We start from the raw sequence: 14,956 nt of genomic DNA on the forward strand, positions 1-14,956 counted from the left end.
CCAGAGAACGCCGCCACCTGGCGGAGTCACCCTGTGCTACCCTCCAAGACCTGTAGGACAACGTCGTCATTGACCGCCAAAGCCTACAGCCCACTGGACAGGCCACTTCCGCCCTGCATGCCATGGCCCTTCTGCAAGTCCACCAGGCCAAGGCATTTAAAGATCTGCACGAGGGTAGTTCTGATCCCGACCAACCTCGCCCTCAGGGCCACGAAGGCCACAGCGCAGTCACTCGGGCAGGCGATGGCCACTCTCGTGGTTCAGGAACATCATCTGTGACTGAACATGGTCGAAATGCACAAGACGGACAAGACACGATTCCTCGACGAGCTGGTTTCTCAGTTCGGCCTCTTCGGCTACACCATCGAGGACTTTGCCCAGCAGTTCTATGCAGTGAAGAAGCAGATGGAGGCCATTTCACATATCCTGCCCCGCCGCAACCCTGCCGCCACAGGCCAAGCCCCGTCTGCTCGCCGAGGACGTCCTCCTGAAACGTGCTGAAGAAACGTGCTGTTCCGCCTCAACCTGGGCCCAGCTCTCGGCTCCCATGTCGAGCACCCTACAGGAAGCGCACGCCCCCCGTCTCAAGGACCCCCTCGAGGACCCGGAAGGCTCCCTGGCACTCCTGAGACGATTGACCCAGAGACCAAGACGTTTGCTTCAGAGCTGGTAAGAAGACCACTCCGTCCCCCGGTGGAGGGCCGAGAGGAGAATCCTTGTTTGAGTTTATTTCATTTGCCGCACCCCTCAGAAAGCAGGGCTGCGGTACCCACATTCTCAATAAAAGAGCTATTTCCTTTGTCTCTGGGTCACCCGGCCAGCAAATGCCATTCTCACGGCACTCTGCTGCCAGACCTCAACAGACCCCTTGACGCGGACCCCCCGCCTCCAGCCAAGCCACGACTGTCCCCCGTCTGGCCGGTTCTGACGAGTCTAGAGGACGCCGTTGCTGGACCTCCTCCTCAGTCACTAACCCGCCCCCTATCGGGTGTGCAGAGCAAGGTAAGTGCTTCGAGTCTTTTCTCAGCACCAGAGCCTCGGGACGTACTTTTGCCTCCCGACGCCATACAACCTGCTCTGCCCCGCTCGAAGCCCCGCCGGGTACGTAAAAAATAATCGTCCCTTTAGTGCCCCTAGCACGGAGCTTGGATGCGTGGATTTCACGCCTAACCCCTTCCCAACCCGTCTCGCTGGCTGGCCAGGACCATCCGAAACGGTTATGCAATTCAGTTTGCCAGGCCCCTGCCCCCCTTCGAGGGCGTCCGCTTTTCCGCAGTACACAGCGAACATGCCAAGTCCCAGCGCACGGAAATCGCAAGCCATTGGCTCAAAGACACGATAGAGCCTGTCCCTACAGCCCTTACTTCATCGTACCCAAGAAAGGCGGCGGCTTACGACCGATCTTGGACTTGTGAGATTTCAACCGGGCATTACACAAACTCCCGTTCAAAATGCTCACGCAGAAACATATTTTAACTTGCGTCCGGCATCTAGATTGGTTCGCAGCGGTAGACCTGAAGATTACTTCCACGTCTCAATACTACCTCGACATCGACCCTTTCTACGGTTCGCGTTCAATGGCCGCTTGATTCAGTCGAGCTCAAAGCCCTCTCCTTGAAGACATCCCTCCAAGCCCCCCATTAAGAGGGTTGAGGACCTGCAAGCGTTCTCTGTCAGCGACACTTGCCTGGAGTTTGGTCTGGCAGATGCTCACATCATCCAAAGACCACGACCGGGCTACGTACCCAAGGTTCCTACGACCCCTTTCAGGGACCAGGTCGTGAACCTGCTAGCACTGCCCGGAGGCAGACCCAGCCTCTTCGTTGCTGTCTCCGGTACGTGCTATGTGTATCTATGTGGACCGCACGCTGGGCTTTAGATGCTCTAAGCAGCTCTTTGTCAGGAAAGGTAACGCCGTCTTCAAATAGAGGTTAGCTCATTGGGTTGTTGCACTTTCGTAGGCATTTTTGCTTTGAACCATGGTTAATTTGACTCATAGTGTGTGAACATGTTGTGAAGGTTAATTTAAAACAGCACAAGTCCGTAACAGTGCCACACACCCAGCTGGTGGATGCACATCAGAGCAGAGAGTAGAGAGCTGATCTGTTTCCTGCTGTCTATGTTTGGCTGAAAATTGCCTCACGCAGGCAGGTCGCACAGCATCTGATGGTCTTGGCATAGCAGCATTTTCACAGCAGCTACAGTTGTGGACATTACAGCTCTCAAGAGCTAGATGGACTCTTAGATGACTCTCTCTGCTGCATTATTGAAAGCCATGAAATGTGGAATGCTGGACTCAACAAAAGCCCTAAGTTATACAAAACCACACTTTCACAGTGAGAAGAAAGCAGAAGCCTTTTAGATGTTAACTCATGCATGCAGAGGTGAGTCATGTGATAGGGCTTTATACAATATATATGTGCACTGTCAATCAAACTGATTATTTTGTATATGTCGAGTGTATTACAGATTCTGCACTGAAGTGCAGGTCAGATATGTTATGTCTTGCTCTTGCAAAGACATATTTATTCACAATCACATTGACAAGTACAGTATGCAATTTCAAATCTGTGAGCCAAATGTCTGTGCAGACATGAACTAGGGTTAATTACATAACAAATATTGTATGTTAATAGCTAGGTTTCGATCAACACATTTTATGTGTATTTTAGGATATCGCATAAAATCTGCTGGATAGAAACACCAAGATGCAAATAAAATCTCAAAAATGCGCATAGAAAACCTATACACTCACTTGAGGTGGATACGTTTTTTTATTCGATAAGAAGAAATGCGCATAAACTGTGATGGAAGCACATTTAGCTAATACATTTCTATTGAATTTATCAGGAATACAAGATGCACATCAAAACAATCCTGTGACTGAATAATGCATTCATAACTGGACGAACCAGCAGACCAATCAGCGCATCTGAATTGTTGCCCTGGTCATTCTGAAATACCGGTGTCCTAAAAATCCAAAGCCTGCATAGAGTTTGCAGAGTAAATAAGTTACAAATATCATGATCATGATGGAGGAACGCACTCACACATAGTTCTCCCAGAACTGTGTGATTTCCTGTCATGAATCAAGTTATTAAAGTGTTTTGTCCGCATGTCCTAAACTGCAAGTATTTTATTAATAAAAGAGTCACACAGTCTCTACAATTTCCCTGGAAGTGATGATTTTGTTCTTTTGAACGCAAGGGATGGAAAAGGGGCTTAATCCGCACAATGTTTTTGCGATATTCAGATTTTTTGCATAAATTAAATTCGCAACTTGGATGGAAACAGTTAATGCCACAAAATAAAAGCCATTTCATAATGTATCAAATTTGCTTTAGCGCTTGATGTACTATAAAAACACACAGTACTGTGACTTTAAGAACTCAAAACCTCTTCTCCGAAACAAGCCAAAACAAAACAAACATTTATTGAAAATGAGCTGCAAAAGTGACTTATTCTGAAATCCTTGGATTTCCTTGTCTGGCTCAGTCATTGTGAGGTAATAAGGAGTGAGTATGATAGATACTTCTATTTCTTTTTTTTTCACCCCTTTTCTCCCCAATTTGGCATGAATAATCCCCAATGCACTCTAAATCCTTGTGATGGCATAGTGCCTCAATACGGGTGGTGGAGGATGAATCTCAGTTGCCTCCCTGTCTGAGACCGTCAAGCCGCACATCTTATCACGTGGCTAGTTGAGCGCATTACTGCAGAATCCTAGCGTGTGTGGAGGCTTCACACTATTCTCTGTGGCATCCACATACAACACGCCATTCACCCCAACGAATGGGAGAACCACATTATGGCGTCCACGAGGAGGCTAACCCAACGTGACTCTACCACCCTAGCAACCGTGCCAATTGGTTGCTTAGGAAGCCTAAATGGAGTCACTCAGCACACCCTGGATTCTAACTTGCGACTCCAGGTGTGGTAGTCAGAGTCTTTACTTGCTGAACTACCCAGGCCCCCTGATACTACTATTTCTAAACACTAAAAGAACTAACAAAAGGGTTAAATGTGCTGCTGTACCAGATCATTTCAGTCATGCATAAAGCATAATTATGTATAAAAGAATACAACATCTTTTATGATAGAATTGCGCTGTCACGTGGCACTTCACACCCCACACACTAGAGGGGGATAGAGTGTAGGTGAGTAGATTACCAATTTTTTTGTTTTATTTTCAGTTCAAAACTGAAAGTGATACGCTGGTGCTTTTCAAAAGTTGGGAAGCACAGCTGTTTAAACTAATACTCAAACTACTACTCAAATTACCAGTAACTAAGCTCAAAACTGCAGCAAAATATCTGATTATGAAAGCTCAAATAAATGTGTTAAATCAGATTACAAATAACCGCATGTGTATCTCAGAGCCTTTGAACACTCTGCGCTCAACAGCATTTGCACATGCTTATACATTTCATATGCAATCAGCTACATCACAGTTTCCATTATTGGTCATTATTGGTCAACTCTATGTGAGGACAAAAATACAATGATGTTCAATAGGCAATCAGTTGCTCATGAAGCGCTCAAATGATTCCCAAAATTACGTGTTTAGAGCTTCTTGTCCAATCAACATCAACCTTTTGTGCCATTGATTTGAATAGTATAGGAATCTGCCATAGACTCTATGGTCTCTATGGACCATGCATCCATTGAATGCTGTTCATGTAGAAAAGAAAATTTAACTTAAAATAACACTGTGATAGTGATGTGGGAAATTTTACACCTTTTATTCGCTCACAAATTTGAAATGCAAAAAGTACTTTATATAGATTATTTGTACATTTTAAACTTGTCAATGCCACATTTCTTGAGAAATTTTAGGGGAAGCAGAGCTTCCCATGTATTCTTAAAGCAATTAAAGGACAGGGGGCATTGAAGTTCACAGACATTATACTCAAAAAATTCTTCACTTAGTGCATGGCATATAATCTAATTTCTAGTCTATAGCTCCACAATAAGTAATTTGGTTTCCAGCAATAAAAGTCTCTGTGACATTTGCTGACTGCTCGCAAATTTGGCCTTTAAGATCTCAATGCTTATAGGAAAACATTTTAGATATTACCCCTTTTCTGTAATAAGTGTAAAATCTAGAGTTCAGTCATTCAGAAATGAGCATGCTGGGAAATCTGAACAGCTTTGAAAGCACTAGTCTGCACATTGAGATATCGTTCACTCTACTGTGCATGTCTCACTTTCCATCATCTGTCTCTCTCTCTCTCCACAGTGAAGGCTGTAATAGCTGACAGATTGACAGTCTTGCAGGAGAGATTGTGCTGACTGGCGGTTTTTGAGATTCAAGAAAATTGAGACAATGTACTGTTAAAGAGTACTTGACTGGGCCATTCGTCACATATTTCAGGATGGCAAAGGACTGTGTACAAATTACACCCACAGTGAACTACACAAGCACAACGACTCAAAGAAATATACACAAGCAAACACATACATATAAACAAATGTCTCGGTTGCTTAACTGTAACCCCTTTTCCCTGATAAAAGCGGAACGAGATGCTGAGTTGACTTAGCGCTTTGGGAACAACTTTAGGTGCGACCAGCTGTGAATATGTGTGCAACAGGTCAATTAAATTGACCAGAATTTATAGCCTCTGCTGGTGACATCATTGGATGCACCTGTAGCAGGGCTATAAATAGATGCGTCACAGGTGCATCGTCAGGTATTTTGTCTGAAGAGCAGTCCTGGGGCATCCCAGTGCAGCAATGAAGCACAGCATCTTGTTCCGCTTTTATCAGGGAACAGGGGTTACATTTAAGTAACCTGAGACGTTACCTATCAAAAAGCTACACTTTGAATTAGCGATTTGGGAACAGAAATACCCACACCGTAGCACTGTGAATGTCCGGCCCCCTTACGGTTGTGTAGTGTGCTCATAAGTGCGCGAGAGGTCTCAGACATGAGCTTGTGATGTTGACTCCAGAACATAAGAGCCCAGAGTGGCATGAACATCCAACCTATAAAATCTTATGAATGTGTGCAGAGAGGACCAGCCTGCCGCATCACAAACATGCTGCAGAGGGACACCTCTAGCCACGGCTTTAGAGGAGGCGACCCCTCTGGTAGAATTAGCCCTGATACCTACTGGCGAAGCTTGACCGCACGCCTCGTAGGCCAGGGCAATAGCGTCCCTCACCCAATGTGACATAGTCTGCTTGGTGGCGGCCGCCCCCCATGGCAAACAAATTGTTGCCCTGACTTACGCCACTGGCTAGTGCGGTGGACATAAGTCTGAAGGGCACAGACTGGACAAAGCCTGTGAAGTCTTTCCTGCTCTGGCGTTGTAAACGGCAGGGAGCAGAAGGCTTCGAGAGTGAAAGGATGTACAGTCGAGAAAAGAACCTTAGGCAGGTAGTCAGGATGAGGGTGAAAAATTGCTTTAGCCATTCCTGGGGCAAAATCTAAGCAGGCTGGCAAGACAGACAAAGCCTGTACATCCCCAATTCTTTTAAGAGAAGTAATTGCCATAAGAAAAACCATCTTGAGGGTCAGAAGTTTATCAGACGCTGACTCTAGAGGTTCGAAGGGGGTCTCAACCAGACCCTCAAGGACTATTGCTAAGTCCCATGAAGGGATCATGGTCCTAGCAGGAGGTCTCAGTCTCATGGCTCCACGAATGAAGCAGAGGATGTCTTCCCAACAGCACCCCGTCAATCATGGCATTGCAAGCCGATAGAGTGGCCACGCAAACCCTGAGAGTGGCGGGGCATGTGCCTGCTGACAATTTTTCCTGCAGAAAGTCCAGAACTGAAGCAATCTGGCAGTTAACTGGATCAGCATTATGTGCACTGCTGGGTAACTTCTTCTAGTAGAGGGAGTCCTAGCACTTAAAATGGTCTCGATAACTTCATGCGAAAGCCCAGTGTCCCTCAGTTGGTACCCTTCAGGGGCCAAACATGAAGGTTCCACAGCTCGGGTCGGGGATCAAATATGGTCCCCTGTGCCTGAGACAGAAGGTCCCTCCTGTCCGTAATCACAGAGGCAGGACCCTTGCTGGCGGACTCTGGCCAAGACTCCTGGGAGCAGAGAAACCAGGGGAAATGCATACAGGTGCATTCTGGGCCATGTATGCGCCATCGTGTTCAGACCCAGGGGGGGCTGGTTGACTCAGAGAGAAGTAGAGGGGACATTGTGCTGTCTGTTGAGAGGCGAATAGGTCCACTTCTGCCCTGTAAAATCTCACCCAGATTTGTTACACTACCTCGGGGTGGAGTTTCCACTCCCCCGTCGTCATTTTCTGTCTGTACAGTAAATCTCCTTCCACATTCAAGCATCCAGGGATATAAACTGCCCTGACTGACAGGAGCTTGCCCTGGGCCCAAAGGAGACTCTGACGTGCCAGAGTGTTCAGCTGGCGTGAACGTAGACCTCCTTGATGATTTATGTAAGAGAATCCTGCTGTATTGTCCACACGCACCAGGTCATGGCAGCCTCTCAAATGCTGGAGGAAGTATTTCAGGGCCAGAAATACAGCCATCAACTCAAGGCAGTTTATGTGCCAATCGAGCTGATAACGCTCCCATTCCCCTTGAGCTGGACGACCACTTAAGACTGCTCCCCAGCCCGTCAGGGAGGCGTCTGTCGTTAGCAACCTGCGATGGCAAGATGCACCTAGAGTGGGACCCAAAGTAAGGAACTGGGGTCTAAACCACATAGAAAGGGAATGAAGTGCATGGTGCGTAACCCTTATTAGCCTTAGGGGACTGGCCCTTGGATGAAATCCCCTGGCATTTAGCCACAACACAACTCATGTGCAGAAGGCCCAAAGGGATCACCGAGTACGCAGATGCCATAAGACCTAGTATTTGTTGATACTGACGAAGAGTGCAACTTTGGCCTAGCCTGACTTTGCTCAGGGTGTTCTGAATGGACAGGATTCGAGTGGGAGACAATTGTGCCCGCATCGTGATCGAATTACAATGCCCAGAGAGGTAATTCCCTAGTGTGGGAGAGAGAACGCTCTTTTTGACGTTGAGTCTCAGACCCAGAGAAACCAGATGAGCTAAGAGGATATCCCTGTGCTGAACTGCCAGTTCATGCATTTCGTGAATGTGTGGGGTGATAGGGCTAGGCCGAATGGAAGAACCCGATATTGGAAGGCTTCACCCCTGAAAGCGAACCTCAGGAACATCCTGTGCTGTGGCAGAATTTCTATATGAAAGTATGCATCCATGAATTCGATCGTGACCAACCAATCGTGATGTTGGATTTGGGACATGACCATCTTGATAGTTAGCATCTTCAACTTGAACGCCCAGACTGAGCGATTCAGGCCTCGAAGATCTAAGATCGGATGCAACCCCCCACCCTTCTTGGGAACCAGGAAGTATCTGCTGTAATAACCTGACTCTTTCTCTGGAAGAGGAAAATGTTCTATGGCCCCTTTGACCAAGAGATTTTGCAGTTCTTTCCACAGTAGACATGCTTGCTCCGGTTTCATGGTAGTGGAAACCATGGCGTTGAAATGCGGAGGGTGGCAAATTAATTTAATTCTGTAGCCTTTTTCTACTGTTCTTAGGACCCACATAGAAATACCTGGCAGAAGTTTCCATGCTGCCAGGTTCTCTGAGATGGGTATTAATTTTGACACTTCCTGTTGAGGGGATGTCGAAAGTTCCGTGTCCTGGACTAAAGCAGGAAGCAACGGTACACCCAACATTTCGCTGGAACCCTCTAACTCCCGAAACACCAGAGGTGGCGGGAATGGAGAGGTTTCGTGGGGGTATCAGGAGGGTAGAAGTGGATAATACACGCGCCTCGTCCCGAGGGGGGCTACCCCCACAAGGCTGGGAACAAGGCCGTGAGGGTTTTTTCCTCTTAGAAATCACTGCCCTGAGGTCTTGCTTTGTGGGCTGCTGAGGGCGACGAGCCGGTCTCCAGTCTCTACGAGGGGGAGCACGACTCACCATGCTTTTTTTCTGAGCCTCCCTTCTAGAAGGACCGGGGCGGGGCTGGGTGGCCGACGGCCCCTTCCCCTGAGTGCAGCGAGATTTTTCGTGATTTTTCGCCTCCTGGAACCTGGTGATAACTACATTCATAGCGTCACCAAATAAGCCAGAAGGCGAAACTGAGGCATCGAGAAGGAAAACCTTGTCCTTGTCTCTGATGCCCGACAGGTTGAGCCATAAGTGTCTCTCCATGCTGACTAAAGCAGACATAGACAGGCCAATGGCACGGGCCGTTTGCTTGGTCTCGCGGAGAGACAGATCCGTGGCTCGACGAAGCTCGGAAAAAGCTTCCTTGTCGACCATGGTGCCCGCACTCAGGTCCTTCAGCAGATCAGCCTGGTATGCCTGTAACACTGTCCGCCTGTAACACAAAGTCCGCAGACTCAAGAGATTCATGGTCTCCCTCATGAACCGAAGAGGTGCCGGAGCATGCTTCAGGATCACGGGAAGGACCAGCTGGAGCTGGGGAGAGAGCGAGCCATAGGGACGGACCCGTCTCTCGCTCCTCAGCCAGATCCATACGAGAGCCCCACGATGGAAGTGTGGGCGCTGACTCTCGGAAGTAAGCAAGACGAGTGCGAAGCATTTTGACTGAGAACAGATCGCAATGCTCGCAATCGCCCCACCTAAATGCAAGAGCAGCATGCTTTTCCCCCAAACATACAAAACAAAACTAATGTGAATCCCTCTCAGCCATAGAGCGTAAACAAGACAGAACACCGCTTGTTCTGTCTTTCAGTCATTTTCTTTTTTTCTTTCTTTTTTTGAGAAAAGAGAAAGGTTTCTGCGCACTGCCTAACAAAATCTAACTCCTAACAGAGGAAAGTAGAAAGTTTCTGACAGGCTCATGGAGCACACACACACACAGAGTGATCTGAAGACAAAAGATCTGACGATGCACATGTGAAGCATCTATTTATAGCCCTGCTACAGGTGCATCCAATGATGTCACCAGCAAAGGCTATAAATTCTGGTCAATTTCACTGACGTGTTGCACACAGCTGATCACACCTAAAGTTGTTCCCAAAGCGCTAAGTCAGCGCAGCATCAAAGTGTAGCTTTTTGATAGGGGACAATACATTTTAGCATGGGATATACAAACTGACATACCTGGTCTGTCGTAGTGGGATTGGTAGGGAAATACACAGAAAAGGATCAAAGGTGTTGCTCTGTTTAAGGCAATGAGGGCACGTGAGTGATGACCTGAAACACAAAAATGACCATGAGACATTTACACAGCCCTGATACCACTTATAATCTCTTCTGTTCAACACAACCAACAACCAGTGTCCAAAATTAACTGTTTGCCACACCTACCAATTGTGGGAGTATTAAGAAACACTATGACCCATAATTATTACTTGCCATGTATCTTAGTTTTGCTTTATATATATAAAAGTGAAAATGCAACATTGTATTTTGCATGCATTTAAAAACACTCATTTTGATTATTTTCCACTGGGCATAAAGTTGTTAGTGGAGCAAGTCTCAACAGATGTTTTTATTTGTCTTTGATTTAAATCACTAACATCTCACTAACATCGACGAGGGCCAGATTATCATAGATTTGACTTCATGTCATGTTGCAGTTGGTAATTTTGTTTCCAGTCAACTGGCAAGTCTCTGTTTTATTTACTGTCATTTGGCACTTGCCATGTATTAATTTTGGACCCTGTCTTCAACAGAAAAATGCTTTATTTTTACAATATGTTTTTTTGTTTATTGTGTAGGTCTTGTATTGCATATGCTACTTGTACCCTAACACTAAAACTACTTAATATAGCTTACAAAAAGTACCCTGAGAATTTTTCTGGTCAGGCTGCGGAATACACACACATACACATTCACTAAGAATAAATTGGGCCTGCTCAAAGGAATTATCATGTAACAGTGCAAACCTGACCACAAAATTAGTGCAGAATGCAATTCTCCATCTTGGAGGTTGGTTCTGAGTGCTAAGTTGTGGAAAATGCAGCAGACTACCACAATCTAGCATTCTGGGACTATATAGTATCCAGGGGTATAAAGTAATTGAGTAAAAATACTTAAGTATTATTCTTAAGTATTATTTTTGGGATTTGTATTTTACGCGAGTGCAATTTAAACAGAATACTTGTACTTTTATTTAATTACATTAACAAAGAAAAAAATGTATTTTTACAAAAAAGTATTTTTGCAGATAATTTTCTTTTGTCTAACTGGACTGAAACCGCCCTTATACTACTACGCATACAGTACCAGAGGTCAGTCATTTCAAATGCAGTGTATCATGGCGTCTGTGTGGAATTCCGACCATCTGCAGAGGTGGGATTTCGGATCTGATTTGAGCTTCAGATACGTTTAAATATTTGTCGACTAGACTGTATGTGACCGCCAGTGTGACGTATTCATTTAAAACTATGAGCACATAGTGAGAAAAACTGACGGTTTTTGTTCTAAACTTTATTCTAAACACCTGCTACTTTTACAGACAGGACAGTTAAGAAGTCAAAAATTATCTTTCATGTTGCAAATATATATATATATATATATATATATATATATATATATATATATATATATATATATATATATATATATTAAAACAAAAGGCTTTTGTAATTAAATGTGTATATGTCATTTATTTGCCTTCCAATTTAAATCAAAACTATGAATTTATACTCCCTATTTGCTGAATTGTTATTGTTGGTTTCCAGCAACTATTAATTATAATAATAACTATAAAACCATCACTGATAATGGTAATAATATGGAACCTGAGTAAAAATTATTTAATTAATTAAATTAATTAATTCTCTATCGAGTTTTAAATCAACAAAACCGACCTCCCTACCCTAAACCTTAAACCTAAACAATAGTGTCATAAAAAGCAAATATGAGATGAAAAACACAATTTCTGAAGCAACCTCATCCTTTTGTGGTGCTTCTATGATGCTTTTTCCTCACGAGTTGACTAACACGCTCTTCAGGACTCGTACCCTAATCCTTTGTATCGCAAATGCAAAACTATATCAGTTGAGCTACCGTGCACTTTGATCACACTTAAACAAGTTTATAAATTGAGTTGGTTATGTAATGCAAATGTTAAAATGAGTCATGTTTGTTTAGATGTCATAAGATATAATTGTGGGAGGAATAGAGTGAGAAGTAAGTAATTATGAACTGATAATCTGCCATTTTACTTGTGATTTGTGTGAAAGTAAATAAAAGCTTTGTTTAAATAAATTGTTGTTTTATCACCTCTAGTGTTCATCCCACCAGTAAATTGTCGTGTTAAGTACAACAGGCCACATAAAAATTATTTTGAAAGAATGTAGTTATTGTAACATGATTCTATGACCAGGTAGCGAATGTCAGAAACAGTAAAAAGGCGAATTAACAAACCAGTCGTATTTAACAACATCCTTTCTCACACATCTTCTCTCTTGATTTCATTCTTGGTAGGAAAATAGTTACTTTGTACTTTTAAGTACTTACGTGCAATTTAATGTGAATACTTTTTTACTTTCAATGAAGTATGTTTTTGATCAGATACTTGGACATTTAATTGAGTAAAACTTTCACTCAGTATCCATACTTTCACTTCAGTATAATTTATGAGTACTTTTTATACTCCCTAATAGCACCACTCCACCGCTGCAATCCAGACAATTGAGCAGTCTCTTTAAAATTGCCAGAATTACTGGACTACAAAGTGCATCTGGATATATGCTCGGTAATTATGCTCCTCTCCATAATTTGAACATTATTTAAAGGGCACCTATTATGGAATTTTGAAAATACCTTTCATGTAGTGTGTAACATAGATTTAAGTGAACAAAAACATCCTGCAAAGTTTTATATATGAAAGTTCACCGTAAAAAAAGTTATTGTCTCTCAAAAGTAGGAGTTGACTCTGAGTCAAAGTAATGAATCGTTTTCCCAACGAGTCATTTTCCTTTTCGTTGTGACGTCAAGACATTATCAAATTGGCCGCGCCCACTCATTGCGCGTGCAGACACCAGGGAAAACTTGAAAACATCATGTCGACAACAAGACGCTGTGTTCTGAAGTGCATATCAAAAGCGACCTTTTTTTCACTGCCCAGGGACGAGCATGTGAAGAATCAGTGGCTAGAGTTTATATTTACAACTATACCACACAAGTATAGCCCGAACCTTGTGCTGTGTTCGCGTCATTTTAATGCTTTACGAACATGAATGCTTTCAAGTGTGGATTCGCGAGCCGGTTGATACTGAAGGAAGGTTCAGTACCAAGTTTATTTGGATCAGCTTCCTCCTCCGAATCACAACCTGTAAGTATTATTAATAATTGTTGCTTTTATGTGTTTTTTAGCATGCTTAATAAGTATTTGTGTGTTGTGTAAGTTAAGCTCAGCGCAGCTTCTAGGTCTCCAATGTCAATTTTTTTGAAATATGTGAAATGTTTGTTGATGTTATTGGAGTTGTCATAAAGAATAGAGCAATAACTTGTAGTAATGCAGTGCTTTACCAATATGTTTATGCGTTGGGCTAACGCAAACAATAACTGATTGGGTGTTTACCACCGAACTTTGGGCTATGATCGCTAATATAAATCAACTCAAATTCCTTCTCTGATTTTGATTTTTTTACTACAAAGCGGTGATGGGCGTTCCGTTTCCGACAATCTCTGCACAGAGTATACCAATCATAACTGACTGGGTCATCTGACCAATCACCGCAGATTAGCGTCACACAAAGGAGGGGTTTGGAAAAATGAGTCGTTGAACGAATCATTTGGGAGTTGGTGAGCAAATCAGGTAAACATAAATGCATATTATAAGACAACAAAAGTGTTTTTTGTCATTGCATGCATGTAAAACTGTTGTTGGGGACTCCCAAAACAATATTAGGAACATTTTAAATGCCATAATAGGTACCCTTTAATAAATAACAGCCACCACGATCAGTATATTAAAATTACCGCATGCTGTCCCATTTACACAGAGCGGAAATAGCATGTTAATTGTGCAAGGCAAATAGTGCTGAGTTTTATGAATAAGGCACATTCTGTCAAATTTGCATAGAATAACTTTATAAACAGATGATGTAGTTTCAGCAAATTCAGCACATAGTTAAGATGGATTGGTAGTCAGCAAGACACAGGTTTTTGTGTCGAAATACTACACGCAAAAGACGTGCAACTGCTTAGTGAAATTTTCCCCACAGTTGTTTGGCATCTTATTCACAGTGGGGACTGTATCTGAGCCTGATATAGATCTTCCCTTCATGACTTAACAACTAAACACTGGAAATGCATTTGGGTTCTGCAGGTGCAACGTGTTCACCTGCAGTGCAGATGACAGCTCGCAATCCAAAAGAGACGCACAAATGCTCTCATATTCATTGAGACTCGAAGCTCTGGAATGTATTGATTGCAATATCTCTGCAGGAACAAAAAATAAATAAAAAATAGTACAGCGAGAGTGATGAAAAATGAAAAAAGAAGCAGAGAGGATGATGGGAGGATGATGAGAGATAGCCAGAGAAAAATATAGAAAAAGAAACATGTACAGTATGTGGAATAAAATAAAATGTATGCGAGCTCTGCTGAAAACATTAATAAATAAAATTCTAAGCAGCCCTACCTGGTTTGCTATTCTAGCTGATCTCCCAACCTGGCAAAGCTGGTCATCAGTTTCTAAAACTTCTCTAAAACCAGCAAACAGACCAGGCTGGAATTTAGCAATTTAGCTTTTTGAAAGTTTAGTTTGCTTTATTTTATTCAATGTATTTTCATTCCCATGACAATGGTCTTATTTATATTCATCCAATGAATATTAATGGTAAAAGAACACCAACACATTTGTATCTCATATTCTCAAATCGTTATGGTGAATTAATGCCAGACACATTCCACATGTGTCTTGGCACTCTCTGAGAAAAAACAAACAAAACAAAAACTCTGAACTGAATCTCTCAAGTCAAGTCAAGTTGTTAGGATGCAGAAGATGTTTCTT

At 43.4% G+C, this 14,956-nt stretch overlaps 1 protein-coding gene across 1 annotated transcript in view; it reads right to left on the bottom strand.

Annotated features, from left to right (window-relative positions):
* LOC127654070 (ubiquitin carboxyl-terminal hydrolase 43-like) overlaps positions 1 to 14,521 on the bottom strand; it is a 72,902-nt gene extending 58,381 nt beyond the window's left edge. The window contains exons 1-2 of the mRNA XM_052141042.1: positions 14,285 to 14,521; positions 10,087 to 10,179 (exon numbers count right to left, since the gene is read on the bottom strand). Of these exons, the coding sequence (XP_051997002.1) occupies positions 10,087 to 10,179; positions 14,285 to 14,343 (152 nt within the window). The 5' untranslated portion in view covers positions 14,344 to 14,521. The remainder of the gene's footprint in view (positions 1 to 10,086; positions 10,180 to 14,284) is intronic.
* Between the last annotated feature and the right edge of the window lie 435 nt (positions 14,522 to 14,956).

The sequence above is a fragment of the Xyrauchen texanus genome, chromosome 13 (genome assembly GCF_025860055.1).
Source record: "Xyrauchen texanus isolate HMW12.3.18 chromosome 13, RBS_HiC_50CHRs, whole genome shotgun sequence".
NCBI classification, from domain to species: domain Eukaryota; kingdom Metazoa; phylum Chordata; class Actinopteri; order Cypriniformes; family Catostomidae; genus Xyrauchen; species Xyrauchen texanus.